At 38.1% G+C, this 26,145-nt stretch overlaps 2 protein-coding genes across 9 annotated transcripts in view; one reads left to right on the top strand and one right to left on the bottom strand.

Annotated features, from left to right (window-relative positions):
- Window positions 1-4,551, bottom strand: part of ZMYND8 (zinc finger MYND-type containing 8) — an 82,570-nt gene extending 78,019 nt beyond the window's left edge. For 5 of the 8 annotated variants that reach the window (XR_012663047.1, XR_012663046.1, XR_012663045.1 and 2 more), the window contains exons 1-2: window positions 4,451-4,550; window positions 1,732-1,878 (exon numbers count right to left, since the gene is read on the bottom strand). The gene's annotated coding sequence lies outside the window, so the exon portion shown is untranslated. Of the gene's footprint in view, window positions 1-1,731; window positions 1,879-4,450 lie in introns of all 8 variants that reach the window. The other 3 variants (XM_075108989.1, XM_075108987.1, XM_075108986.1) reach the window with 1 other exon arrangement.
- A 208-nt stretch (window positions 4,552-4,759) lies between these two features.
- LOC142064098 (translocating chain-associated membrane protein 1-like 1) lies at window positions 4,760-26,145 on the top strand. The gene is made up of 11 exons (XM_075108665.1): window positions 4,760-4,998; window positions 9,908-9,968; window positions 12,399-12,517; window positions 13,462-13,578; window positions 13,666-13,724; window positions 17,565-17,649; window positions 17,953-18,023; window positions 18,108-18,212; window positions 20,353-20,496; window positions 21,329-21,489; window positions 24,468-26,145. Exons 1-11 carry the CDS (start codon window positions 4,879-4,881, stop codon window positions 24,539-24,541), a joined length of 1,116 nt encoding a protein of 371 aa, XP_074964766.1. The 5' UTR covers window positions 4,760-4,878; the 3' UTR covers window positions 24,542-26,145.

Below are 26,145 nucleotides of genomic sequence, written 5' to 3' on the forward strand. Positions count from 1 at the left end.
ATATACTTTAGAGGAAAGCCTAAAACTATTACGTGGTATGAAAAATTATAGTGTGCCAGAAAAATTCCCTCCTTAGCTCTGATAGAGCTTAGATCTATCTAGCTGTGATCCAATAATTCCTTTCTTCCCAAATGGACAATGATTAAAAGGCTCTTGTAATTTTAATCTCAGTTACTATTGTTTAACTAGATGTTGTTGTTGGGGAGTGTTTTGTTTGTTTGTTTACATATTTTGTTGCTATTGGATCTTATTTTGCTTGTCACTACATGCCAGTTGTTTAATCTGTTGTGTTTAAGTTTTGCTTTCAGGTAAATAATAAGTGAAAATATCTGATATATGTATCTTGCACTTCGTTTTAATTCACATCTGTCATTATCCTTCTCAGATTATGCCCCATAAACTGGAATTCCATTAGCTTTAGGAAGATTCTGCACAGGCAAAATCTTAGCATAAAGAGAATATTTTACAAACATACATTGGAAATCCTGATCTTTTTGTACTTTGTCTTGTAAGACCTGTATCTTAAGAACAGATAGACAGCAAGACAGGCTCAAACACCTCATTCCCTTACTCTCAAGTATTCCTGGGCCCAAAAATAATCAAGGAATATCACCCTTTAGATTAGGTTTAGATTGGATATTAGGAAAAATGTCTTTACTGGAAGAGTGGTCAGGCATTGGAACAGGCTGGCCAGAGAGGTGGTGGAGTCACCATCCCTGGAGGTGTTCAAAAGGCATGTAGATGTGGCACTTCAGGGCATGGTTTAGAAGGCCATGGTGGTGTTGGGTTGGCTGTTGGACTTGATGATCCTAGAGGTCTTTTCCAACCTTAACGATTCTGTGATCCTCACTTTGGTCATACCCAGATGATACTTCATTTTTGCCATATGACTGTGGCTGAAGACTGCAGAGAGAAATCACCTATAGATTCTAACCTGTATGTCAGGCAGAATGCAAAACAAGAACCTCCAGCAATTCAGGATTTACCTACAAGTTTACCTGACACTCCATCATTCCAAAAGCCATTTTCTGCCATCTGACTTTTATAATGCTTTACTGTATAGGAAGGGGATCGGCAGGAGGGTGACTGAGATGTTGTGTAAGGAGACAGAACTGAGGTGGAAAGACTGGTGCAAGGAACCAGGCTCTGAATGTGAAAGAGCCCCACTGTCAGGTAGTGCATGGTAAGGAAGCAGAGGCACTGAGTCCCTAGGGGACAGCAGGTTTGGGCAGTGAGCACTTGTGTTGAAAAGCCTGTGGGTCCAAGGCTTTAGGTATGTGATGAGGAACCCAGTGTTTGGAGGGGGTAAAGGCACAGAAATAAACAGATTAAATAAAACTATTGACCTGATATAAACCTAATTATCTTTATGTTAAGGAGAACATATATTGATGAGATGCATGTCCCTCTTCTGTCTTTTCCAGTTTATCCTTTCCCAAGTAATCTCTCCTCCCTCATTCCAAGGTCCCAAAAGAACACAATGAATGCATTTTGATGCCATTGCACTGCTTATGGGGTATCATTCTTCCCCACAGTGAATCTATCTTGTCTACTTGATCCTAAATTCTGTTAGATAGCCTCTATGCTATTCTGTGTTTATACAATGTCCAATAATATAATAATAAACAAATTAAAAATCTCAGTCTTGGATGGTCTTTTAACACACAAAAGGAAACCATATAGCCAATTTGAATATATTTGCCTTGTGATTTTGAAACTGGGTTTACTTACCCCGTGACAATTACTGGATCTTTTTTCTTCTCTGAGTTTACTCAAACTCTGAATTAGCTCATCTTGTTTAATTGAAGCACAAAATAAAGGATTTGTTCTTAGCTACCTCCATGTAGTCAAGAAGACTTCTGGGTGATTTCTACAACTCTGCAAAATACATTAATTTCATTTTGCTTTCTAGATAGTAGAACAACAAATCAACAAAAGTAGCAGGCTAAGTATTAAACCCAATACAGTTGTTTTCAACCTAGGTGGCTGGTGGGACATAACTTTCTAATTTTTTGTTTAATTCTTTGACTGAATACTTGATAATGATAATCCAACAGCAAGGCTGAAATCTTTTCTTAACTGGAGGCTATGGTTTTTTACTTCATTTACCTTTTTTTACCAGAAAAAGCAACTATGAAAATAAGAATAGCTATGTTTGCTAAGTTGGTTGTTTTGAGGGATAAGACAACAGAAATGATACAGTGGGCAGTATGTGAAATGGGCTCACATGTAACACAAACTGTGGAATCGAAGAGATTAAAAAGCCCTTGGGTCTTTAAACCTGGGACTTGGAGCTTAAATAACAGAGTCAACCTTAAATAACATAGATACAGAATTATAAACCAAGCAAGAAAGTAGGCGGCAAGAAAAATAAGTAGATTGTCCTTATGTAAGTCCATCCAGTTATCTCAGTTTCCAGAGATTAGATAATCTAAATTCTGAAGAGACACATAAGAAAACTAAGTAAGTATAAGTAATAGAAGTATGGGGTTTCGCTGGTCTCTTTTTACACACATGAACACTGCTTTAAGAAATAGAGTTTACTTACCTTCCGAAGACAGAGTTCAGCACACTAGAGATTTGTCAAAAAATTATATTGTACACATAGTAAGTAAAAGGGGACGCTTCACTATCATAGCATGATGCTGTCATCAACTGCCAGAGGAGGAAAAACAGAACCCGTCCCCAGGGTTCTAAAGAGTAAAATTGTGGTCTGCAACATCACACATTTTTTTTCCTTGCCTCTTACACACAATGTTTTACTGCAAAAAATGTTTCAAGCCTTTCGTCAATTGAAATAATCAGTTTACACAACTGTGATCTCTTGAGCATACAAGCGTGTGTCTATACTAAAAATTTAGGCCAGTATATATAGAAGTCATCACTGGATATCTCTTGAACCATGCTCTTGAACACTAGATTAATATTACTATAAATCATCATATTTGATTTTCTCATTGTATGTCATGGTCTAAATCTTTAAGTCTTATAGCTAGCAAATCTGCCTCAAGATTCATTTTGCTAAGATCATGTAATTTCTAGATTAATTATTAATCTTAAATTTGAGTAATGTATTAAATCTTACCTTGTCCTAAAGAAAGCATGCATCTATGTATGTGAGTAGCAAATCACAGAAGTGGTAACTCCTAAATTGCTTTAGTTTTGTTTGAAAATAAAAACTCAATGTTACTTATTTGGAACTCAAGCAAGTATAAGAACTGAAATTTATGCTGAAAGTAAAATTATCTACAAAGCTAAAAATGTAGAAATTATACAAATATAGAAAAATTCTTAAAGCCCTACATTAGGGATTTTCTCAGATATTCTCAGCCAATAAAAATCTAAACTAGCTTGCTTACTCTGATATGGTACAAAAAGAATGGTATAAATTGTACAAGAATAGTATATTCTGGGTGACAAAATGATATGCAGGTTCCTGTTTCTTGGTTTCTATTCCTATTCAGCATTCCTTGCCCCTTTCTCTAACATGTCCCAGGAAGAAACAAAACTGTTTCAAAACACAGTTAATTCTCAGTCAGGATTTTTTTTGTAGCTTTAAAAAAAAGAGAAACAGCAATTAGGCTAAACAATTAGGAACTTCTTTCAATGTTATTGTTTCTTTTTCATAAAAAAAATCAACCATTATTTGTAAACAACTTGCTACAAGTATTTTATTTTTGATTCCTCTTTTCAGCTGAAAAAAAGAACATGCACAGCAGTTGCTTCCCAAATGAATGTCCCAGATAGCACCTGTGCTCTGTAGCAATTCTTAATTTAAAATGTAAAATACAGTTTCTGAATACATTAGCCTGAAACTCAAAATAAGGGTGGGAAAAGGAGTATGAGCATAGCCAAACTCAGCAACTAAGCAGAACATTTAACAAAAAGAAAACAAAAAGAAAATTCAGGCATACTAAAAAATAGTATCAGTGAGCATGAAATATTTATGATCAAGAGGTAGCAAAACTGCCTTACAGCTGAACTGCATTTTACATCCTACTTGGCAACTGGATCCAGTGGATCCTCTCTTCACTGCAATCAACCTGCCTGCCAGGTGGAACCTAGTTTTATTTTCTCTCTTCCAACGTTGTCCTCTGGGATGCCATGCCACCCTCTGGCCTTCACCCTTTCCTTCAGTGACATTTCTTGGATAAATGGCTTGCCCCCTCAATTCCAGCTAGAGCCAGCAGATAGCCAAACACCCACATTTTTAGGACTTCGAGGCACTCTGAATCCCCTTTCTCTCTACTTTGGAGGAGGGGGAGAGAAGAAGGGAGTTTCTCAATAGCTTTTCCAATTTTGCCTAGCCGTAGGTGAGGCAGCGTGGCTCAGCTCTGGCGGGGGATGAGGAGGAGCCGCTCCCCACCACCGGGGCGGGCCGCAGTCCTGGGACTCGTGAGGACAGCGGACCGACCATCGTACCCCGTCGGCTTGGCAAGAACAGAGCTACCTGGCCGCTTGTGGAGCTGCGTCCGGCACGGCCTCCGCACAGGCCAGGCCGGACCAGACGGGACCAGAGGAACCCGCTCCGCTGAGCCTCGGCCGGCGGGAACCACCTCATCACCCAGCCCGCCTCCGGCGCGAACTAAACCCCGCCCGCCAGGGGCCGCGGCGGCCTTCTGAGTAAGCCCTGCCCACCCACACACAGGATTGGCAGGCGTCCGTGTCACTCATACCCGCTCTTCCAGACCGCCTAACGATTAGTTGTCAGGACTGTCACTCATAAGCGCTCTTAAATTCGATTGGCTGAAACTCGGAAGGGGGTGGGCCTTTTGGGCCGGCCGGTGTTCACCGTGCGTGAGGTGAAAGCTGCTGAGGGGCAGGGAGAGGGGTTGTTACCCTCGGCGGGGCTGCCCGGGCTCGGGAGCTGTCACCGCTATGGGGTTCCGCAGGAAAAACAAGAGCCCGGCGGTGCTAAGCCACGAGTTCATCATTCAGAACCATGCGGATACCGCATCCTGCCTAGTGATGGGCCTCCTGCTGGGGGTCGTGTTTGAGGTACTGGGCGGGGTGAGGGGGCTGGTGGTTGCCGAGACGAGCAGCGCCTGGTCCTGCCGTGGGGCAGCTGCGGCGCCCTGGGCTTCCCGCTCTGGGGCTTCCCTGGGACATCCCTTCCCCTCGCCTCAGCCTCGCTGCCGAGCAGCTCTGTCCACGCTCGCTGGCTCCGTCTGCCTTTTCCCTTCTTCCCTGCAGGGTCATCTCCCTGTTTCTTCTCTACCCCGAGGCGTGACTCCGTGGCACCCTGCTCGGAGACTCCTCTCCATGCCTCGGCTGTCCTCCGAAATGAAACTGCAGCCAGTTTCGTTTCTCTCTGTCCTGCCTCAGCTGACATACTCCACAGTGCCCTCTCTCCTGAGCTGCCTTTGCCAGCTCCCGCTCTCCCTCTGCGACCCCTTGTCCGCTTCTGTCAGGTTGCTGCTCTTTCCTCGTCCGGTTTTCCTTCATCTCCGCATATGTTTCATTCCTAGGACCCTCCCATAAGCTCCCTTTTATTCAGTTCCAGTCTCCTGAGTTATAAAGCTCCTCAAGTCCCTTTGACTAAAGCAGAGTGCCGCTTTATGTCTCTTTGTTGCCCCTTCAGAAGTCCGCGTGGTAAAGGAGTTCGGAACACTCTAAGAAAGAGGGTTTCAGTCAGTCTCTGTTGTTTTGAGCATGCTTGACCAGATGGTAGTAAAAACTGCTGGTCAGCCTTCTGCACCACGCCTCGGTCTGTTGCCTAATTTCTGAATTCCTCTTTGCCTTTGTATTTGAAAGTTATCATAGGAATTATTTCCACGTGCAAGCTGTTTATTAGTTTCTGGGGTATTGGTCTAGGTATCTCTTAGGCATCTTTTTCCCCACTTTTAGGTTAAAAGCCGTGTGTGTGTGTGTGTGTTGCTACATTAATATGTTAGTGTTGAGTATGGGATAAGGCTTGGAAAATAGAGTTTTAATTCTGGACGGACAAATATTTAACTGAAATATTGTTATTACAACTTAAATACTTTACTGAAATATTTCAACATTTCCTAACAGTTGGATAAGATTAAAAATCAGATAACTTAAAATTAAAAGTACTGTTAAATTATGAGATAAAATACTTATGTGTAGATGTTCTTTCTTTTTTTTAAGATATATATCTTGATGCACTCTGAAAACACTAAGGATAGTGAACAGAAATAGAGAAAGCAGTTGTGATGGTCAGATAATCTTCTAAATGGTGGACAAATGTAGTGTTGAGGTGTAGTAAGTTGTGCCATCTATGCAGGAGTATGTCATAAAGGATAATAAATTAAATGCAGAACTCAGTCTTGAGAAAAAAGCAAAATAGCTAGGGGCTTGACAACTCGGGTGACAAAGGCTTGAAGAAAGAAAGAAAGTATCTGCACCTGTAATAAAGTAAACCCAGTTTGGGATCCCAAATGGAACTTCTTATATATGTTTATATATGGTACTTTTAAAAAGATATTGCTCTGTGTCTTTTTGCTGTTGAAAACAAGTATGTTTTCTGGAGTTTGCGCTCTGAATTCCATTTGTCTTAACTCAGGCTTTGTATTCACCACAGAAGTTGTATTTCTGTAACTCCACAGGTATTGGAAGGGACTGTGCAGCTACCCCGGGGTGAGCATTGTTACTTTGATGAAGGTGATTTCTTTTAGAGAAAAAAAAGTGAGTTAATATTACTTACACCCAAGGATAATTAGCAAATTGTCTCACTTCTAGTCAGCATAATTCTAAAAGTTCAAATGCAGACTAGAATCTAGTGTAGTTTGTGATGTGTTTTTGTTGTGCTTGTTTGAAAATGTACTGTTATACTTCTTATTGGATAATTTAAATACCTGTATCTCCTTTTTGATGAAAAAAATTACTTTTTTGATTGAGATACCTTTCAGTTTTTTTATACAGAGGAATAGCAGTGCTCAGTAACAGGTTAGATCTCTGTATTACACTTCTGCTTCGTTCACTGCAGAAAAACATACTGGAGTTATTTGAATGAAATCTGTACTTCTGCTGTTCACTTGCTAGGTCTTATACCACCTCTATAACTGGTAATCCAGTCTGCCAAACAAACAAAACTACTCATGTTTTTCCAGGAAACTTTGGTGACGTTTGTGATGTTTCTATATTGAGTGCTTCATAAGTGTTACTGAACTTGCCTACACAGCTCTTACCTCTTTTAAGTAAGCATTTTATGCTTACTGTGATTTCAAATGCATCTGTCAATGACAGATTTCCATATGTAGCCCATGATACCATAGGTTATACACTTGTAACCTAAAGAGTGTGTGAATAAAACTTCAACAGTTGACTACCTATTGAATGATTTGCTTGGGCTTACACAGCACTATAGTAAATACAGGGCTTTCTTTTCTAGGTGGTGTTCAATTGTCCATATCCATGAGACCATCCAAAAAACTAAGTATGTTAAAATCAGAAATGAGCATTAGAATGTCATGAATTCAATTGTAAGAATTTCTTTAAGGGGAATTCTTACGCATAAGGTTGTTTGTCCACCTTAATTGTGCTTTCCTATACCTAAAATTTGCTGATTATTGTGAGGTCTATAGATGTGTGTAGGGGGATTCACTCTGATTGTAACATACTGAAAAGTGGCTGTTAAATTTTAGCGTGTTCACTGTTATTTTCTTTCTTTTTCCTTCTCAGTGAATATTTAGTTGTTTATGCGCTCAATCCTACTCCTTTTCTTGACAACAGAGTGGGCCTTGTTTTCTAAAGAAACCTTTCTTTTAGTATTTATGGTTCTTTTTAAGCTTCTAGTATCATCTCAGAGAGTTTCATACAATTTCTTTCCTCCTACAACAATTTAAATCATCCTTGTATCTGTGGCTGTCTTATCACAGCATACAACTTAGTGGGGCTCCCGTACTTCCAGCAGAGTGAAACACTTGTAGTATTATGTTGTGTGCTTCACAGACAAACAGAAAAGCTAACTTGCTGGGCTCTAGCAAAGACTCTCACCACCCTCTTCTCCCAAAGAGCATTTAAACAAAAAAAAACTTTTTCACAGGAAAGCTCCCTAATGAAGGGGTCTGTGTGAAGTTATTTGATGCTGTCTGAATGCCCTTCTACAAGGGAGACTGTTGCTGTGCGTCCCGAGTGGTGGCTTACTGAGAGCAAGCATGTTTGTTTCAGTTAGGTGCTGATGACATTGATACCTATGCGATTATCTATATTTTCCCTGTCTTTCCAGGAGCAGTTGGCACGGAATTTTTCACACTTTTATTCCATGGACATTTTAAGTTGGTATCGATGCTCTAGCTGCTTATTTTCCCCATCAAGCATAGAAAAGCCCTTCTGTAGCTGAGCAGTGCAGCATATGAGGAAATTAATCTGTGTTAAGATTAATAGGGTTTTCTCCTTCCTCCTGTTTTGCTGGGTCAGTTTTAACTTGTATAATTTTCCTGTCCGATTCATCACTCCACTACTCATGACAGCACAAGTGTGGGGCAGAGACAAGAAGCAACTGGCAGTAAAGAGAAAGGCAGGATTGCTCCTTTTGATGTTAGTGCTGGCTTACAAAAGGTTAAATTGTTCATAGAGCTGCAGTGTCTGAAAGTCAATTTTTTATGCCAGAAAAATTGGTACTTTGGTTTTCCTTAATGAGAATTCCTCTTAAAAACACTCTTCAGTATTATGACTCCTCTACTGCTTAATTTCACAGGTGCACTCCCAGTGTACTGAAGCAATTTGCCTTCACCCTTTTCTTGCTACAGAGGATCTTCTTTTGCATTGTTGTTCCTCTTGCTTACTCTGTTGCTGGATGAATTTATGCTTGTTTTATATACTTCTGAATGTTTTTAGTTACAGTTTCAGAAATTAGATGGTGTAATATCTGAGGAAAATATCTATCTTTTTTTAGTTTATATTCTTTTGTTTTAAGTCATATCTATGAAGATCAGTTTAAGAGAAAGCGTAAGAGATACAAGAATATTTTTTATATCAGTTTTCAGATGATGCCTGTTGTACATCTCTGATTTATGAACTAGATAACTGAGTGCTCGCAAACATAATAAATGTATTTTCTATTGGCAGTGTAGGATGTAATTCCATATTGCATTTTTTTGTAGCAAAGGAACCAGTTGTTGTGGGTTTGTTTTTCTTTTCCCTTCCACTTATATCCCTGTGTTATATATAGCTTACCACTCTTTCAGTTACATCAGCATGACTGTTTTTGAAGTTGTGAAAAGCAAATAATGAAATGTTTTCAACTAAACTAAGCAAACATATTTATCTCTTATGACTTGGCTGTAGGGTCATACAGTAATGCACATTATAAACAGTTCCATTGTTACAGCTAAGGGCTAAATATACTGCAGCATGGGAATGGGAAGACATTTTTAAGAGGTAGGGGTGGCTGCAAGTGTTGGGGTTTGTTTGTTTGTTTGTTTTTTAAAACCATAGTTTTGCCATTCGAGAAAAAAGTAACACAAAATATACCATTGGTTGCTTTGTACTGTAATTTTTAGGAAATGTGTGATTTATCATACAAGAAATTGATGAATCTTATAATTCTACTATGCTGTTTTGAATACTCTATTTATTTATAGGGACACTTAGCCAGAACATTCCTTTTTTAAAATATCTTGCAAAATTAGATGAAACTTTCCATCTAATTTAGAGAGTCTTTTACCTTTTGAAATAATTGAAAGCCATTTACACTTCTAAATACTTTAAAATGTTAGTTAGTAGAACAGTGAGTAATTTGATCCTTAGCTAAAAGGACATAATTCAAGTCCTGACCCTATGCAGTAAATGTTGAAGAATGCTTTTGGGATCTCTTTGATTTAAATCATCTGTGGGAGAACACTTGTTGGTGGCATAATATGCTAGTTTTGGGTGTTTATAGTCTAGCTTGTTTGAAAAAAAAATCTGATAATTTTTCCTTGTTTTTTTTTCTGAATTTCAGGTCCCATCCAAGTATGCTATCATCTTTATTGCTGTGCAGCACAATGTCACCTATACCACTGGTGAGATTAAATAAAATCTTTTTTTTTTCCCTTGTAATGCTAAGCTATTAAAAATTACTCTTCTTTTTTTTTTTCTCAAGACTTCAATTCACTTCACCTTTATAATATAGTAGAACTCCTCATATTTGTCTGTCTGCTTTTGGATTTACTAATACTATACTCACTGAAACATTCCAGTGTTTTCTCCATTACTTGTGAATAATACTGGGTTATTTTTCCCATAGTTAAAATGGCTCCTAACTTGCATTTTAACATGAAAAGCACGTGTTCTTTCCAGTTTTTGATACAATCAACAGGAGTGGTCAAGTAGCAGAATATTTTGGTCATCTTATATATATATTTCTTTAATGTTGCTTATTAATGATTTCTTATGTTATTAGTAATGGATTTGTGGTTTATATTTCAAAAATATCATGATGTTGTTATTATCAAGTAACTGATGTTGCTGATTGAATCAGGCTTTTAAATAACAAAGGGGGAAAGTACTGATCCTTTTTTCCCCCAAAATATTACCTTTTTTAAATCGTTTGTACCTGCTGTACTATAGACAAGAGATATAAGCAGCTAGTGGAATTTCCTTATTTGGTAACTTTCAATTCTTTGCAGGAATTAATCTGCACAATGTCTTATTAAAAATAGGTACTGTGGTAGAATTATTCCAGATGGGGAACTAAAGTCCATAGAAATCAGCAAAGTCTGACTTCTGTTCTAATCTTGACTTCCAAACTTGAACTCTGTGCTACAACTGTTCTAAATAGTGTAGCACTCTGACTACATTTATTATGTTCAAAATAATGCATTGATCAACTTTGCTTGCAGTAATGAATACATAACGTTTTTTGCAAATGTTTTCTGATGTGTTTAATGTTGAACACTTGAGGTGTATGCAGTCTGTTTTACCGTCTGTTTTATCAGTCTGCTTTACTGTTGTTTGAGCAGCATCAAGTAGGAATCTCCTATAGGGGAGCCAAAAGTAAAAACCACGTGTCAGTTGCCAAGATGCCTGTGATGTAACTTCTTCATAGTGTTTGGTGCACGCATGTGTATGTATGTATGTGTATATATATATTGCATACATGCAGTGGACTGAAGAAGGTACAGCTTCCTTTAGTTTTAATAGGAGGTATGGATGAGTTATGCAATTTTGAGGTCTCACCTCTGGCCCTCTGAAAACAATTAATATATTCCTAGTGAAAATCCATTTTGAAAAAAAGTGCTAGAGACCAGGCAGAAATAGCATGTGCTATGCAATTACTTGTTCATCGCTTATATCACAAGCTGTTTTCAAACACAGAAATAGTACATCTGACACGTAGTTATATGGATGTCCTGTGCATTAGGACCTTAATGTACCATTCATGTTATGGGAAGCAGTTAATTGCTTTCTTGACACCTTCTAGTCTAGTTTCCTTTAGGGGAAAAAAGGTTGGCTGATGTCTGTATTTCTGCTGTTTTGCGTTTGGACAACGCAAACAGAGGTTGCCAAAGGGTAGAATTCTTAAAGATGACAAAATTCCTTGATATTTATGAAAAGTGGTAGCTGTACAGATAACAGACATCCAAATTAATGCCCTCTCTTAAGTGAAACCAGAAGAGTGTAAATGTTAGACATGCTAACCTGTAAATCAGGATGAATGTGGTTCTTGGTTAGTTCTAGTAGAAGTTCGTTGTTTTCCATTGCAGTGTTGCAGATGCATGAAGGAAAGTGAGGTTGTTGTAGCGGGTTTTGTGGGCCAAAGGAGAGACATCTCTACAAAATAAGGCTTCCTTAAGTCTAGTGCTCGTGATACATGCTTTTTTTATCTGAATTTAATTTGTAAGTTCTCCCATGCTTAAACACAGTAAACACAAACATTTGAAGTATTTTTGTAACAGTGTGAATGTTTATTGGTTTTTTGTTGGTGGTTGGGTTTTTTGATTTATGGAAACATATTATTAATTCTGGGGAAGTTATTACTTACCAATGTGTTGAACTGCTAGGGATACTATTCTCACTGTATAGGGTTTTGCTGTTTTGGGTTTTTTTTTTTTCCCCATGTATAGTTGTGCTTCTTAAGATGGAATCTCATTTGGTCTCTACCAAAGTATAGAGGATAAGGTTGTTGGTGTGTTGGGTGTTTTTCCCCCTCTTTCTTTTTTCTTTCTTTTTTGATGGCCTAGATAGAAGAAATGGATTACAGCTACAGCTCAGTGTATACTGTTCTCAATAGTTCATTCTAGGCTTATAACTATATCATTGTACTGAAGGAAAAGAAGATCTGAATGAACTAATTGGGCATAGAAAGTAATTTTCAAAAATGTAAAACTTACAACTAGTATCCTGTATCAATTTAACATAACTTCCAAGAGCAGTGGTCTGTGCTGCCCTTGCTCAGTTGCAGAGTACTCCTTCATAAGAATGTAAAAATACACTTTTTTTTTTTTTTTTAGATGACAACAGTGAGCAATTTCATTTTTACGACTATGGTCCAAAGGACATTGCCACAATCTTCTTCTACATGCTTGTAGCTATTAATCTGCACGCTGTAATCCAGGAGTACATATTAGACGTAAGTTTATTATTGGGATATAATATACTTGTCTATAAATGTGTTATCTTTAGCCATCAGTTGCTAACAGTTTTTCTTCAAGATAAGTATAAGCCATGGTACAAGGAATGGTCTAGCATTTAGCAGCTCTGTTATGATCGATCCTTTTGTTCTTTGACAAAAATGCAAATAGACCTTGGTTTAGTGGTGGACTTGGCAGTATTAAGTTACTGGTTGGACACAGTGATCTTAAGGATCTTTTCCAACCCAAGTTATTCTATGATATTATTATAGTGATATTTCCTCAATTTATTAATGGTATAAACCACTGAATCTTTCTTTCAATCAATATAACTTACATTCTTGTGTAAGAACAGACGTTAAATGCTTATGCTGTACTCAAAATCTAACTGCGTTAGATTCACAAGATGTATTCAGAAGATCAAAATTGAAAATTACTGCGGTGGTGGATTTCTGTTTGTCCACTGAGCTTCACCTCAAAGAGGGACCTCACACTTCATGATGTGCTCTTTTACACCAGCTCACTTGCAAAGTAAAATTAACTTGTTAAAGCCATTGTGAAAACCATCCATTGTTGAATGGTGTTAGAATGTCTTCACAAATAGGTCCTCTGAGCCATAGAAGCTGAAATGGTTTTTAAGTGTGCAAAGAGATTTGAAAATTTTAGCAATATGGCTCTGATCATGGGGGGAAAAAATTTGTCCGAATACGTTCACTGAATATTTTCTGTGTGAAATTTACCATAGTGGCAAGTTTTATTGAAGCTGATAGTCATATGAAGTGGTGATCAAGGTCTTAAGTTGTGGGAGCTATGTATTTTGACTGAGGAATGGGAGATTGGGGAAGAAAAATAAAATAGGAAAAAAAATCAGGATTGAACACTAACTCCCAAATAGCTTTCTTGTTTTAGAAATTACATTTATTGATCTGCTTTTTGTTTCTAGAAAATGACTAGACGACTGCATTTGTCAAAAACAAAGCACAGCAAATTCAATGAATCTGGACAGCTAGCATTTTTCTACTTGTTTTCGTTTATATGGGGAGCAAGTATTTTGAATGGGGTAAGTCACTCTATTTGCTGTTTTTATTTAAAAATATAGACTTAGCAGTATTAAGAAGGTCCTTAAATCAATGACGTTTTTCTTTAGGAAGAATTTGTGATGAACCCAACCTCATTCTGGAAAGATTATCCTCATTCTCGTATGCTGTAAGTGTTCTATTTTCAATTTGAAAAAAGCTGGTGCTTCTAATCACTTACTCTTTAACCCCCCTGAATGTTAGGGAACCACTAATAGGGAGGTGACATTAGTACCTTGTAAGACTGACAGATAGATGAAAATACTTTCCTCTTTTTGAAAACTGCCACCTGTTTTACACAAAGGTAATATTTGATGAATTGAACATCTATCCAAGGGATACCTGCATGTGTTCTTAACTTTAACTTACCCATGATAGCTGAGCTAAAGTGAAAGTGTTTGCAAGATGGGATACATAATGGGACTGCTGAACTGTTTCACACTAAAGAAAAATGTTTGTTGGAGAGTGAATTTTCAAATCAGAGGGGATTTATAGGTAGGGGTTTTTTTGTTTTGTTTTTTAAATTAAGATGACTTACGAAACTGTGGTGTTTGTCTGCTGTGCCCCCCCACCTCCTTTTTCTCTGGTGACTGTGGTACAGGGAAGGGTGATAATATGCATTTTTTTAGGAAAAGGAGTTCCACTGCTCACAGGATGAACTGTTCCTGTGTGTTAGATTTTTTTGTTTTTTTTTTTTCTTTCCTACTGTCTCAAAAGGTGATTCAGAGCTTGCTATCGAGAAGATCATGATGCTAATGTTTTGTATTTGTGGTTCCTGTGATTTAGGAATCATAAACTATAATGAGTCAGAATGAATTAATTTAAGATAATGAACCACAGGATCATTAAGGTTGGAAAAGACCTCTAAGATCATCAAGTCCAACCACCAACCCAACATCACCATGGCCTCCTAAACCATGTCCCAAGTGCCACATCTACATGCCTTTTAAATACCTCCAGGGATGGTGACTCCACCACCTCTCTGGGCAGCCTCTTCCAATGCCTGACCACTCTTTCAGTAAAGACATTTTTCCTAATATCCAATCTAAACCTGCTATGATGGAGCTTGAGACCATTTCCTCTCATCCTCTCACTTGTTACTTGGGAGAAGAGACCAACAGCCACCTCACTACAACCTCCTTTCAGGTGGTTGCAGAGAGCAATAAGGTCTCCCTTCAGCCTCCTCCAGGCTAAACAACCCCAGCTCCCTCAGCTGCTCCCCATCAGACTTGTTCTCCAGACCCTTCACCAGCTTCATTGCCCTTCTCTGGACACGCTCCAGCACCTCGATGTCCTTGTCCTGAGAGGCCCAAAACTGAACACAGTATCTGAGGTGTGGCCTCACCAGGGCTGAGCACAGGGGCACCATCCCTGCCCTGCTCCTGCTGGCCACACTATTCCTGATACAAGCCAGGATGCTGTTGGCTTTCTTGGCCACCTGGGCACACTGCTGACTCGTGTTCAGCCAGCTGTCGACCAGCACCCCCAGAGCCTTTTCCGCTGAGCAGCTTTTGGGCCACTCTTCCCTAAGCCTGTAGCGTTGCCTGGGGTTATTGTGACCCAAGTGCAGGATCCAGCACTTGGCCTTGTTGAACCCCATACAGTTGTCCTCGACCCATTGATCCAACCTATTCAGTTCCCTCTGCAGAGCTGACCTACCCTTGAGCAGATCAACACTCCTGCCCAATTTGGTGTCACCTGCAAACTTACTGAGGGCGCACTCAATCCCCTCATCTAGATCATTGATAAAGATATTAATGACTGGCCCCAAAACTGAGCCCTGGGGAACACTGCTTGTGACCGGCTGCCAACTGGATTTAGCTCTGTTCACCACAGCTCTCTGGGCTTGGCCAGCCAGCTAGCCAGCCAGGTTTTTTACCCAGTGACGAGTACAGCTGTCTAAGCCATGAGCCTCTCGTTCTCTAGGAGGATGCTGTGGGAGACAGTGTCAAAGGCTTTGCTAAAGTCCAGGTAGACAACATCCACAGCCTTTCTGTCATCCACTAGGTGGGTCACCTGGTCCTAGAAGGATATCAGGCTGGTTGGGCAGGACCTGCCTTTCATGAAGCCACACTGGCTGGGCCTGATCCCCAGGTTGTCCTGCACATGCCTGGTGAGCTCACTCGAGATGCATCACTCCATAACCTTCCCTGGTACTGAGGTCAGGCTGACAGGCCTGTAGTTCCCCGGATCCTCCTTGTAGATGGGTGTCACATTGGCAAGCCTCCAGTCATCTGGGACTTCCCCTGTCAACCGGGACTGCTGACAAATGATGGAGAGTGGCTTGGCAAGCTCCTCACCAGCTCCCTCAGTAGTCTTGGGTGGGTCCTATCTGGCCCCATAGACTTGTGAGTGTCCAGGTGGCTCAGCAGGTTGTAAACTGCTTCCTCCTGGATTATGGGGGGTTTATTCACACTGCATCCAATAGAGGATGGAGATGTTCCTTGGCTCTCTTCTTGTTGTTAATGTATTTGTAAAATCTTTTTTTAATCTTTTACAACAATGGCCAGATTGAGTTCTAGCTGGGCTTTTGCCTTTCTAATTTTCTCTCTGCACGACCTAACAAAATCACTCTACTGTTCTTGAGTTGCCTGCCCCTTCTTCAAAGGTGGTCAACTCTTCTGTTTTTCCTGAATCCCAGCAAAAGCTCCCTGTTCAGCCAGGCCGGTCATCTTCCCTGCCCGTTCATCCTACAGCACATGGCGGGACAGCCTGCTCCTGTGCCTTTAAGACTTCCTTCTTGAATGCCCAGCCTTCCCAGACCCCTTTGCATTCGGGACTGCCTCCCAAGGCACTCTGTCAACCTGGTTACGCAGGTTGGCAGTGATGAGGTTGCGGAGAGAAGTCCAAAAGCCATCAAAAGGGATGTCAGGGCACTGGGGTGATGGTTAAAGGATCAGGAGCACACGTAGTGTTTTCTTCAATCCTGTCAGTGGCAGGGAAGAATACTGAAAGGAACAGGAAAACTCATCTGATTGACATGTGGCTCAGAGGCTGGTGCCATTGGTGGAGTTTCAGTTTTCTTGATCGTGGGGAGGCTTACATGGTACCGGGCCTGCTGGTGGCAGGTGGAGTTCAGTTATCTCAAAGGGGGAAAAGGACTCTTGCTCATGAATTGGTGGGGCTCATCGAGAGGGCTTTAAACTAGGTTCAAAGGGGGAAGGGGATATAGCCAGGCCCACTAGAGAGGAGCCAAGGTTGGGGGTGAAATTGATAGCCCAGCTCAAATGCTACTAATGCACGCAGCATGGGCAACAAACAGGAGGAGCTGAAAGCCATTGTGCAGTGGGATAGCTATGACTTAATCACCATCACCGAAACATGGTGGGATGACTGTCATGACTGGCGTGCTGCAGTGGCTGGCTATAAGCTCTTCAGAAGGGATTGGCAAGGAAGGAGAGGAGATGGGGTGGCCCTGTATGTTAGGGAGTGTTTCAATTTTATAGAGCTCAATGATTGTGATGGTGAGGTTGAGTGCTTATGGATAAGGATGAGGGGGAAGGCCAATAAGGCAGATATCCTGCTGGGGATCTGCTAGAGACCACCCAACCTGGATGAAGAGGTAGATGAAGCGTTCTACAAGCGGCTGGCAATCTCACAATTGCTAGCCCTTGTTCTCGTGGGGGACTTTGACTTACGGACGTCTACTGGAAATACAACACAGCAGAGAGGAAACAGTCTAGAAAGTTCCTGGAGTGTGTGGAAGGTAACTTTCTGATGCAGCTAGTAACTGGACTGAACAGGGGAGGTGCCTCACTTGACCTGCTGTTTACAGAGAAGGACTGGTGGGAGATGTGGTGGTTGGAGGCCGTCTTGGGCTTAGCAACCATGAAATGATAGAGTTCTCAATTCTTGGTGAAGTAAGGAGGGGGGTCAGCAAAAACACTACCATGAAATAAAATCTTTTGTCTCATGTTGAAAGCTTGAAAATTTATAATATTGTGTTTTCATAACCTGAATTTTTGTTAAGTTTTCAGGTTAAATTCTTCTATGTTTGCCAGATAGCCTATTGGCTTCATGCGCTGCCAGAGCTATACTTCCAAAAGATCCGAAAGGTATGGAGAGCTGCTGTCAGTACAGTTAATGAAATATCTGTTCTTTCCAATTATTCATATTAATATTTTTGCTTATATTAACTGTAAAAATGCCTGCATATTCAGTTATTGATATACTATTTATGTGTTTTAATTGCTTGCATTTCCTATCTAATTTAGTCTAGGTGGTCTGTAGTTTTTGATTCAGATAGTCTTTCCAGAAATTTAGTGTGAAAAATAATCAAACCTAATGAATGATATGATTTTTCTTTGGAGAGTATGGTTAAACTGTAACAGCATTTATTGTAATTTCTCTAATTTTAGGAAGATATTCCAAGGCAGCTATGTTATATTTGCCTTTACATTGCCCATATCTCTGGTGCCTATATATTAAAGTAAGTATTTGCATGTCCATTTTTAATAGATAGGTCTATTTTCTTCATAATTTCATTAAAATTTCTAACTTTTCTGTTTTATAGTTTGCAGCATTTGGGGCTAATTCTGATGGTACCTCACTATCTAGTGGAACTCATTTTTCATGCCTCACGTCTTTTCTACTTCAGTGATGAAAACAAGCAAAAAGGGTAAATCTTGCATGTATTAATTAAAATTCAGAACTTTGCTTAATAATTGCTTATAAATGGATTTGCATGTATGTAAAAGTACTCAGGTAGCAAACATCACTTGTTCAATGTCTGTTATTACCCGCTTTGAATACACAAGCGATTGTCATTGCATAGAGTCAAGGAAGCAAATACACCTCTTCATGATCATCATCGTAAGGTTTTGCTGAAACTTTTGCTAAAGTCCCATTTCAGATATCTGTGTTGGCTTCTGATTCTATAAATTGCCTGTTTGCTTAAATGTTAATAAGTGTTCGTATGTAGGGATGCTTGTTTTTAAAAACCGTCAGTCGAAGAAGTAATAAAAGCAGCATTCCCTGTGAGTTCTTGCAGGTCTCTCTCCTTTTGGTAAGGTGAGAAAGGGAAATCCCTATACAACAGAGAAGGTAATGTCTCAAAACATGTAGTTGATGTCTTCAATTATACATCTCTTGAGTAAGATTCTTAGCTATTCTGAGAATTAACGGATATACAAGTAATGCATTTTAGGATGGAAGAAGATGAGGAACTGAGATACTTAACTGTGAGGCATGCTAGGAAGGATTGGATAGGTTTCACCATTTGAATGCAAAGACTTTTGGAGGTTCCAATTTGAATAAAGCAGCCTGGTCCCATTTATGTGTTCTTTCTTTTACTCTTTCTTCCTTTTCTGAGTGACTGCCCAGCTGGAAGAGATTATCATGAACACCTTGCTTTCTTTCATGCAGTCCCTTATATATAGGCAGTCTCCCTTGAGGCAGTGTAATGCTGTGGCTCTTTCTGGTCTTTTCACAAGATGCATTTGTGTCACTTCTTAAAGCTAACATTTTAAATAGGTATGCTAAATGTTCTTTGCAAAAAGTGAATGTTTACTGATGCAAATAGGGAAAGTGGGAGAAAGCTTATCTTTCACATGTATGTCATATTTAATTGTGAGGTTTTTTGAGATATGAGCTTATGTGCTTTTCATTATATGCCATCCAAAAGCATGAAGGCGAAATGCACTGATTAGGAGAATGTATCTTCCTGTCTTTGGAAGACCCTAATGGTTAGATAAGCAACTGTGTCTTTCTTTGGCTGGAAATCAGTTATACCACATACAATATTACCACAGTTTAAATAACTGGAAATGGAAATTGGTCTTCATAACTGATGAATTGCAGAAGTATTTGGGGCATTTTATTTCTATTACAATGTGTAACACTTACAATGTAAACTGTAGAAACAACACAATGTCAAATACTAGGTATTTTTCCTAGCTCAGAATTTGTTGTTTCTTCTTACAGTTCTACATCCAGACACTGTAGCTTTTCTCAAAAATCCCTTTTTGGAGGAGGGTGTGAAGAGAGTTGCTTTTTAAGCAGAGTTGCTTATACTGTGAGAGATTTGAAGTATGTTTTCTTTTAAGCTTGAAATTGGTTGAACAAGCTAATTTTTTTTTTTTAATGGAACTTTTGGAAATATATTTTTTTCATATTGGTAGTGGGTTTTTTTAATCCATTCATCAGTCACATGATATGAAGTATTTTTCCTATATATATTTTTATGTAATGGCAATAGTAATACCAATTTTCTAAATAAAATATTGTCAGCTTAACAAAACTGTTCTTCAGGGGTTTTTTCCCACATCCTATAGGAAAAACTTATAGATGCTGAAAATCTGCAGGATGGCATCTTTTTCACTTCATAGCTAACAGAGATAATTGTCATTTGTTACTTATTAGCTATCTGATTACCTTCTCTTGTTCTATAAATGTCTGGCTGTTAAAAATGATGTATATTGTCTCTATCTTCCAACTGTTTAATAAATATATATTATACCTTTAGGGTCAGCTCTCTGGCTTTATAGCATCACCATTACGTATAAATGGCTTACAGCATGAATGCCAACTTGAGATCATCTTTTTACTTCATTGTGCTTTCTAGTCAAAAGATCGTGTAATGAGGCAGGAATTAATGTTTGCAGATGACCAAGTTTTTCTGTAATTATTGGTACCCTCTGTGGACATTTCCCTATCATTGCCGAGATAATTTTAATGAAAAGTTCTTTGTATACTTGACTTTATTGAAAAGAAATGGACTAAAAGGAGAAAGCACATTAATTTCATTATTTTGTTTTCAGATTTACCATTTGGGCTTTACTTTTTGTAATGGTGCGTCTTTTGACCCTAACTTTATCTGTCCTCACATTTGGATTTGGTCTGGCAACAGTAGAGAATCCAGGTTTTTCCATAGCAGACGGAAACTTCAATGTACTCCCTGTGAGGTATAACAAGGTTATTAGACATTCATACTTGTATAATGTGGCATTTCAAAATATCTTCCTATAAAACAATCCAGGATGATAATGTGTTTTGAAGAATTTCCCCAGGTGATGTTTTCCTCTTGAGTGTTTAAGGGAAGGGAAATTCTGTTCTACTTTCTGTTGTCTTTTCACAAAAGTAGTAAGCAAAATTTATGGGAAATAGAAAGGAAAAAAAAGAAACTTTTTAAATTAATTGTTGATAATTATCCAAAAAGCCTGGGATAATAATTAAACTTTTTTTTTTACTTTTCCTATGTCTATTCTGGACAAATTATGATTTGGCGATATTAATACCCATAATTTTTTAATGAATTATTTGGTGCCTTCCTAAAATATTTTTTGTATATCTTTCATTGTTACTTGTTAATTTTAAAATTTTATTACTTTTTCAGCATAAGCTCCTCATTTTAACATTCACCCTTACAACTTAATGCCTGTAATCGAGCGTGTGGTAGGGATTTTGAATCTACACGATTTCTTATTCATAGATTGCTTGGCAGAAGGGGCGTCAATGACACAATTTCCTATCAGCCATTGAAAGCTGTGATCATAACTCCTTGATAAACACAATTGCTTCCAGCAATGTACTACATATGATTTCTATCCACTTTTTGTGTAACACACGTTGTCTTGGGTAAAGCATTCTGATCCATCTGGTTTCCCATGGTATGAAGACTTGAATTGTTCAATAGTAGAATTTGGAGAAAAAAGTAAAATTAGTACAGATTTACAGTCTATTAATGGTTAACTGAAACTTTTATCTAACTGTCTCCAAAATCTCAAATCTTATTAGGATTGGCTGCCTGGGTGCTGTTTGTCTAACACAGGCCTGGATGATGTGGAAATTTATAAATTTTCAGCTGAAGAAATGGAGAGAGCATGTTAAGAACCAGATTCCAAAGAAAAAAGTAACTAACACAAAGAACAAACGAACAAAAAAGGAACCAAACAAAGGTCAGTGGCACAACATTTTATTAAAATTGTTTCTAGGGCAAATGTTTTTCTACCAGATGTGTCATCTTATGTCTTTCCTTTCTGTAAAAGAGCAAAGCCATCTGCCTTTTGACATGCAGAGACTATAGATAATACAGCTTTTTCAAATGTTAGGGCATGTTTTTGTCTAATTCCATATTGCGAACAGGACAGCACACAGAGTGCTAACTGAATTAAGTGTTCGCCCTGGGTAATCTTCAGGATTATTCACTGAACTCTGTTAAACTAAATACAAGGAATATTTAATGAAACTGGGCTTCATGATTCCAGGATTTTCTTTCTGTTTTAAATAAGTCTTACAATGCTGCTACATATTTTTTTTTATTTAACATCAGGAAAAAAGTATAATCTAAAATCCCTACTGTATTTCATAAAGTCTACTTCTATTATGTTTCACACCATTAAAATTGTTACTTTGTTCTTCTGTATAAAAACACATCATGTAAAGAACATCAAACCCACTGAGAAAGAACTCCAAAGGAACATCATAGTAGCTGGCAAAGGACAACTAATGGAGAAAGGCTTTTAATTAAATTACGTTGTATAATTTCCAAATTCCAATTTGTATCAATTAAATTAGTTAAATGGGGAGTTACGAAGATTCGGTAGAGTGAAATTTCATATTCCTGTTGGCATATATATAAAACATTGGATAGAGTTATGTATGAAAGAATGGGAATCACTTCTGAGATTTGGGTAGAGGTTTGAAAAATGCAGTTTCTTGGGAATTTTACCACAAGCTAGCTCTCTTTCTGAAGTCAATCTTTATGTATTTGTTTCTACCAAGAAGGGTTGGAGCTCTTTGTATTCAGAGATTACTAGCTGAGTCAGCATGAGCTGAAATGAGTTGGAAGATTCTAGACCACAACGGTGCTCTTAACATTGTTTTTCCTTATCATTCCAGAGCAGCCTTTCTGCTCTGAATATAGCTGCAGATGCTTTTTCTTCTTTTCTTTCTCCAGTCTTGCAGATCTTTCTCTCTTTTCCAGATGAATTACTTCATTGCTTTTCTGCATTGTTTTATGAAATTAGTGCAATTCTTATGTTCCCAAGATGATTACAGTTTGGAATAGCAGAAGTGATACTGTAGTTTGACTTCATGTTTCCTTCAACTGGACAAAACAAAGAATAGATCAGGCATTATAGCTCTCTGACTGCATATGTGGAAAGATGTTTTACATTGTTTATCAGTTTACCTTATTTCTAATTGCAAAAGTATTCACACTTGTAGAAATATTCTGAAGGAGAGCTGGGGTTCCACTGAAGCCAGTAGTTAGTTGCAGGCATTAGCCATAAGTTGTTTCTTCAGCCTACTTGAAGGTAAATGGACTCCTCTTGTCCCTCAGCTCTTTAGGTGAGAATTCAGACTCATTTGCAGTGAAATGTGTCTGTACAGTGGCTAGGCATGATGGCATAGGATCCCAACAGTATAGGAAAAAATATATATTTGAGGTCGTTAGGTGTGGAGAACTATGTAGCCAAAAATCAAGTTCTGATTTAACTGGCAAAAGATGAACTAGAAGTTAAGTTTACCATAAATCCTGCTTATACTGCTTTGTTCCATCTGTCCTGTTGCAGCTTCTCTCATGCTGTGGCCTAATCTTCTTAAGCTAATGACAGACAAAGCCAGTAAGTGTGAAATGGCAGACTGTCTAGAATAGCGCATGCCTTCCTGGTATAACACTAAGGATGCTGTATAATAGGCAAAAAAAATCCCGAGGAATTAGTAAAAATTATTATTTAGGACAAAATAGAGAACTACTAAACTAAGATCCCACTTAAGATGTCAGAGAATAAGAGCCACTGATTAATACTTAATTAGTAATTATTCAAAATATAAGAATGATCAATTGGTACTCTGAAAGGAAGTTACCAGCAGGGCCCAACAAGTTTCTGACATATCAATAAATGAACTGTTGAGGTAACAAATTTCTTACAGCAGAGAGGTGCAGAAAGATCTTGCAAACATGGAACAAGGGAAAAATGGAAAATTCCTAATCTGCAATATAATTCCTAAATTTCTGAGCTACTCAAAGTAATGTATATTATGGAGGGAGGGAAAAGGAAACATAGTTTATACATACATAGCAATGGACTTAAGCTAGCATTTGTCTCATGAAAGATTTTAAAATAAATTTCTTATTCCTGCAAACATGAGGTCAATTTCTTGTTGAAATAAAGGAAAAGGAAAAAAAAAACAAACCAGAAAAAACCCTCAGCTAGAATGTACCATCCCTTGTATAAATCTGCATGTGTATCTACACCTCCAAAATTGTATCCATGTTGATAACTCCATCTGAAAAGACTTAAACTATTGCCAGAAAGATACAGTAATGACGACAGTAAAAGGGGAGACTAACTACCACCTAGCTCAAAAAATGGCTTATAGGAGGCACCATAGAGTTCTAAATCCTGAAGTGACTTTGAGCAGGTAAATAGCAAATTACTGTTTGCTATTTCTTGTAACATAAGAGTTGACAATTTTAAAGTAGTAGCATGTTTAAAACAAACACAAGAAGGATATAGAATATGGAGAATTTGTAGAAGTAACTTCTGCAAAAGTATGGATTGAGATTTAATTCCTGGGGTTCAGTCTGTCAGTGGTTAATAAAACAACATTCTAAATGCTAGACCTCAGGAAGTCACTAAGGTTCCTGTGGAACCTGAAAGAAATTATGTTGGTAGGAGCAGTCTGTATTTGCCCTAGCTTTGATACTCCTCATGAAGCATCTGTCGTTCCTGGAGATAGGAAACTAGACTTTGAAGCAACTTTTGTCTGACTCCTGTTCATATCAACTTTGTACAGTTAAAATTCTTGTACCTAATTTGAAGTTAATTTCAACTGAAGCAAATATTTAAGATTTTTTTTTTCCATTTTCCTGGTCTAGTGTGAAGCAAAACTGTGTGTTTGTTTACTGTACTTTAATTTCAAATTACAGCTAACCTTGTCAATGGAGCAGCAAAACCAGAAGGTGGAGCATCGCCGAGAATAAAAAAAACAAAACCAGTATGAGAATACAAGCTAGTATCAGAAGACAACATATGGCAGAAGACTGTGACTTTAAAAATTGACACTGCAGAGCTACTATTTGGATGTCTTATTTTTTCATTGGACACTATCAGGTTATATTTCTTAAATTTTTTTTTAATAACCCCACATTTATGACAAGATCACCTCTGATCTATCTTAACCCAGTAGTCACCTCCAAATTTCACTTAGCTTTAACATTGAAAACAGATGAATCAGTCTGAACTTCTGGTTGTGTGATCAGAAGTTATTACATTTCTGTAGTATTTGCATTATAGACACTTCAGGAAGCTAAGTTATCTGTGTAGTCATTTGTTTTTACAAAATCAAAATTCTGTACCAAAAAGGTCTTACAATGTCTGTTCTGCCCCCCTTTTCCCCCCCCAAGAATTTTTTCTTTATTCATCTTACATGGAGTGAGGTAGCCTGGTAAAAAAGCAAAAATGTTAGATACCTGATTTCTCTTTAAAAATTAGAGATTTAGAGAGAGGGCAAATTCTGTCAGGACATTGCTAATCTTTTTTTTTTTTTTTTCAGTATAAAGGTGAGACTAATGTTTAAAGATGCAAACTGTGTGCCTTGGGAAAAACAGCAGACTACCTGTTGGACTTTGCAGTGGATTGTTCTGTCTTGTATGGGGCAGGGGGAAGAAAAGTAGCCAATTAATCTGTAGTATAGTCTTAGCCCTTTTGAAATAAAAGACAAAACTCCCAAATATTTCTAAAAAGTCAGTATTTCATGCTTGCAGTTACATACCAGATTTTTTTTTCAACTGTTTGTTTTGACTTTCGTTGATAACTGACACATCTTAAACTTCTGAATCTACTCAGATGATGTTCAAGGGAGATGCTCAAACAATAGTGCAATGACTGTTTTGCCAAGCATAACCTAAAAGCTTTTTTCTTTAACCTGTAGATAATAATTTATTTTAGTCTGACTCAAGGGTTTTATGTCTAGTAAGGTATTAATTTGCGCCTTATGTGAACACTTTATCTGGATATGATTTTAATATTAATATGATTATATTATAAAAAGATTAATGGTATTTTTGTAAGTAACAGTCATAGATCTGAGACTGGTATCTCAATGTTGGATAAGTTTCATGAACTCACTTTGTAATTTCCTGTAACTTTCTCCCTGTGCAAATAGATTGTAGGAATAGTACATTAATTCATGTAAGCCTATAAATTTCTACTGAAAATGTTTACCATGGAACTAGAATATATTTGCTAATATTTTTAATAAACTTGTATAATAATGAATACATTGTCCAATAAAAATATCTTTTGAGCAGTTTGGGTGAGATTTGCTTAGCCTTCAAGTATTTCTCAGCATGCTGCTCACAAGATGATGTTTTCTTCAATGTACACTGTAACTGTAAGCCTACAGTCCCTGTAGATTTCAATTTCTGCACACCTAAGTGACCAGGCTTTCAAAAGTGAATACAGACAGTAGTTGAGGTGCTAGTATCCAATTCTAGGCACGAAAGACTAAACAATTTTGAACCTTAACTTTTTTTTTTTCTTTCAGTGTTATCAGAATGTATGTTCCTAATACGGCCACTTGAATAAACTGATTACACTCTTAAA

The sequence above is a fragment of the Phalacrocorax aristotelis genome, chromosome 13, assembly GCF_949628215.1.
Source record: "Phalacrocorax aristotelis chromosome 13, bGulAri2.1, whole genome shotgun sequence".
Lineage (NCBI taxonomy): Eukaryota > Metazoa > Chordata > Aves > Suliformes > Phalacrocoracidae > Phalacrocorax > Phalacrocorax aristotelis.

What these genes read in the sequence shown, in the direction of transcription:
- LOC142064098 (XM_075108665.1), top strand. Translation starts at nt 4,879, where the DNA reads ATGGGGTTCCGCAGGAAAAACAAGAGCCCGGCGGTGCTAAGCCACGAG. An exon ending in TCCAGGAGTACATATTAGAC is followed by an intron (nt 12,518 to 13,461) that starts GTAAGTTTATTA and finishes TTTTGTTTCTAG; the next exon opens with AAAATGACTAGACGACTGCA. An exon ending in TCTGGTGCCTATATATTAAA is followed by an intron (nt 18,024 to 18,107) that starts GTAAGTATTTGC and finishes TCTGTTTTATAG; the next exon opens with TTTGCAGCATTTGGGGCTAA.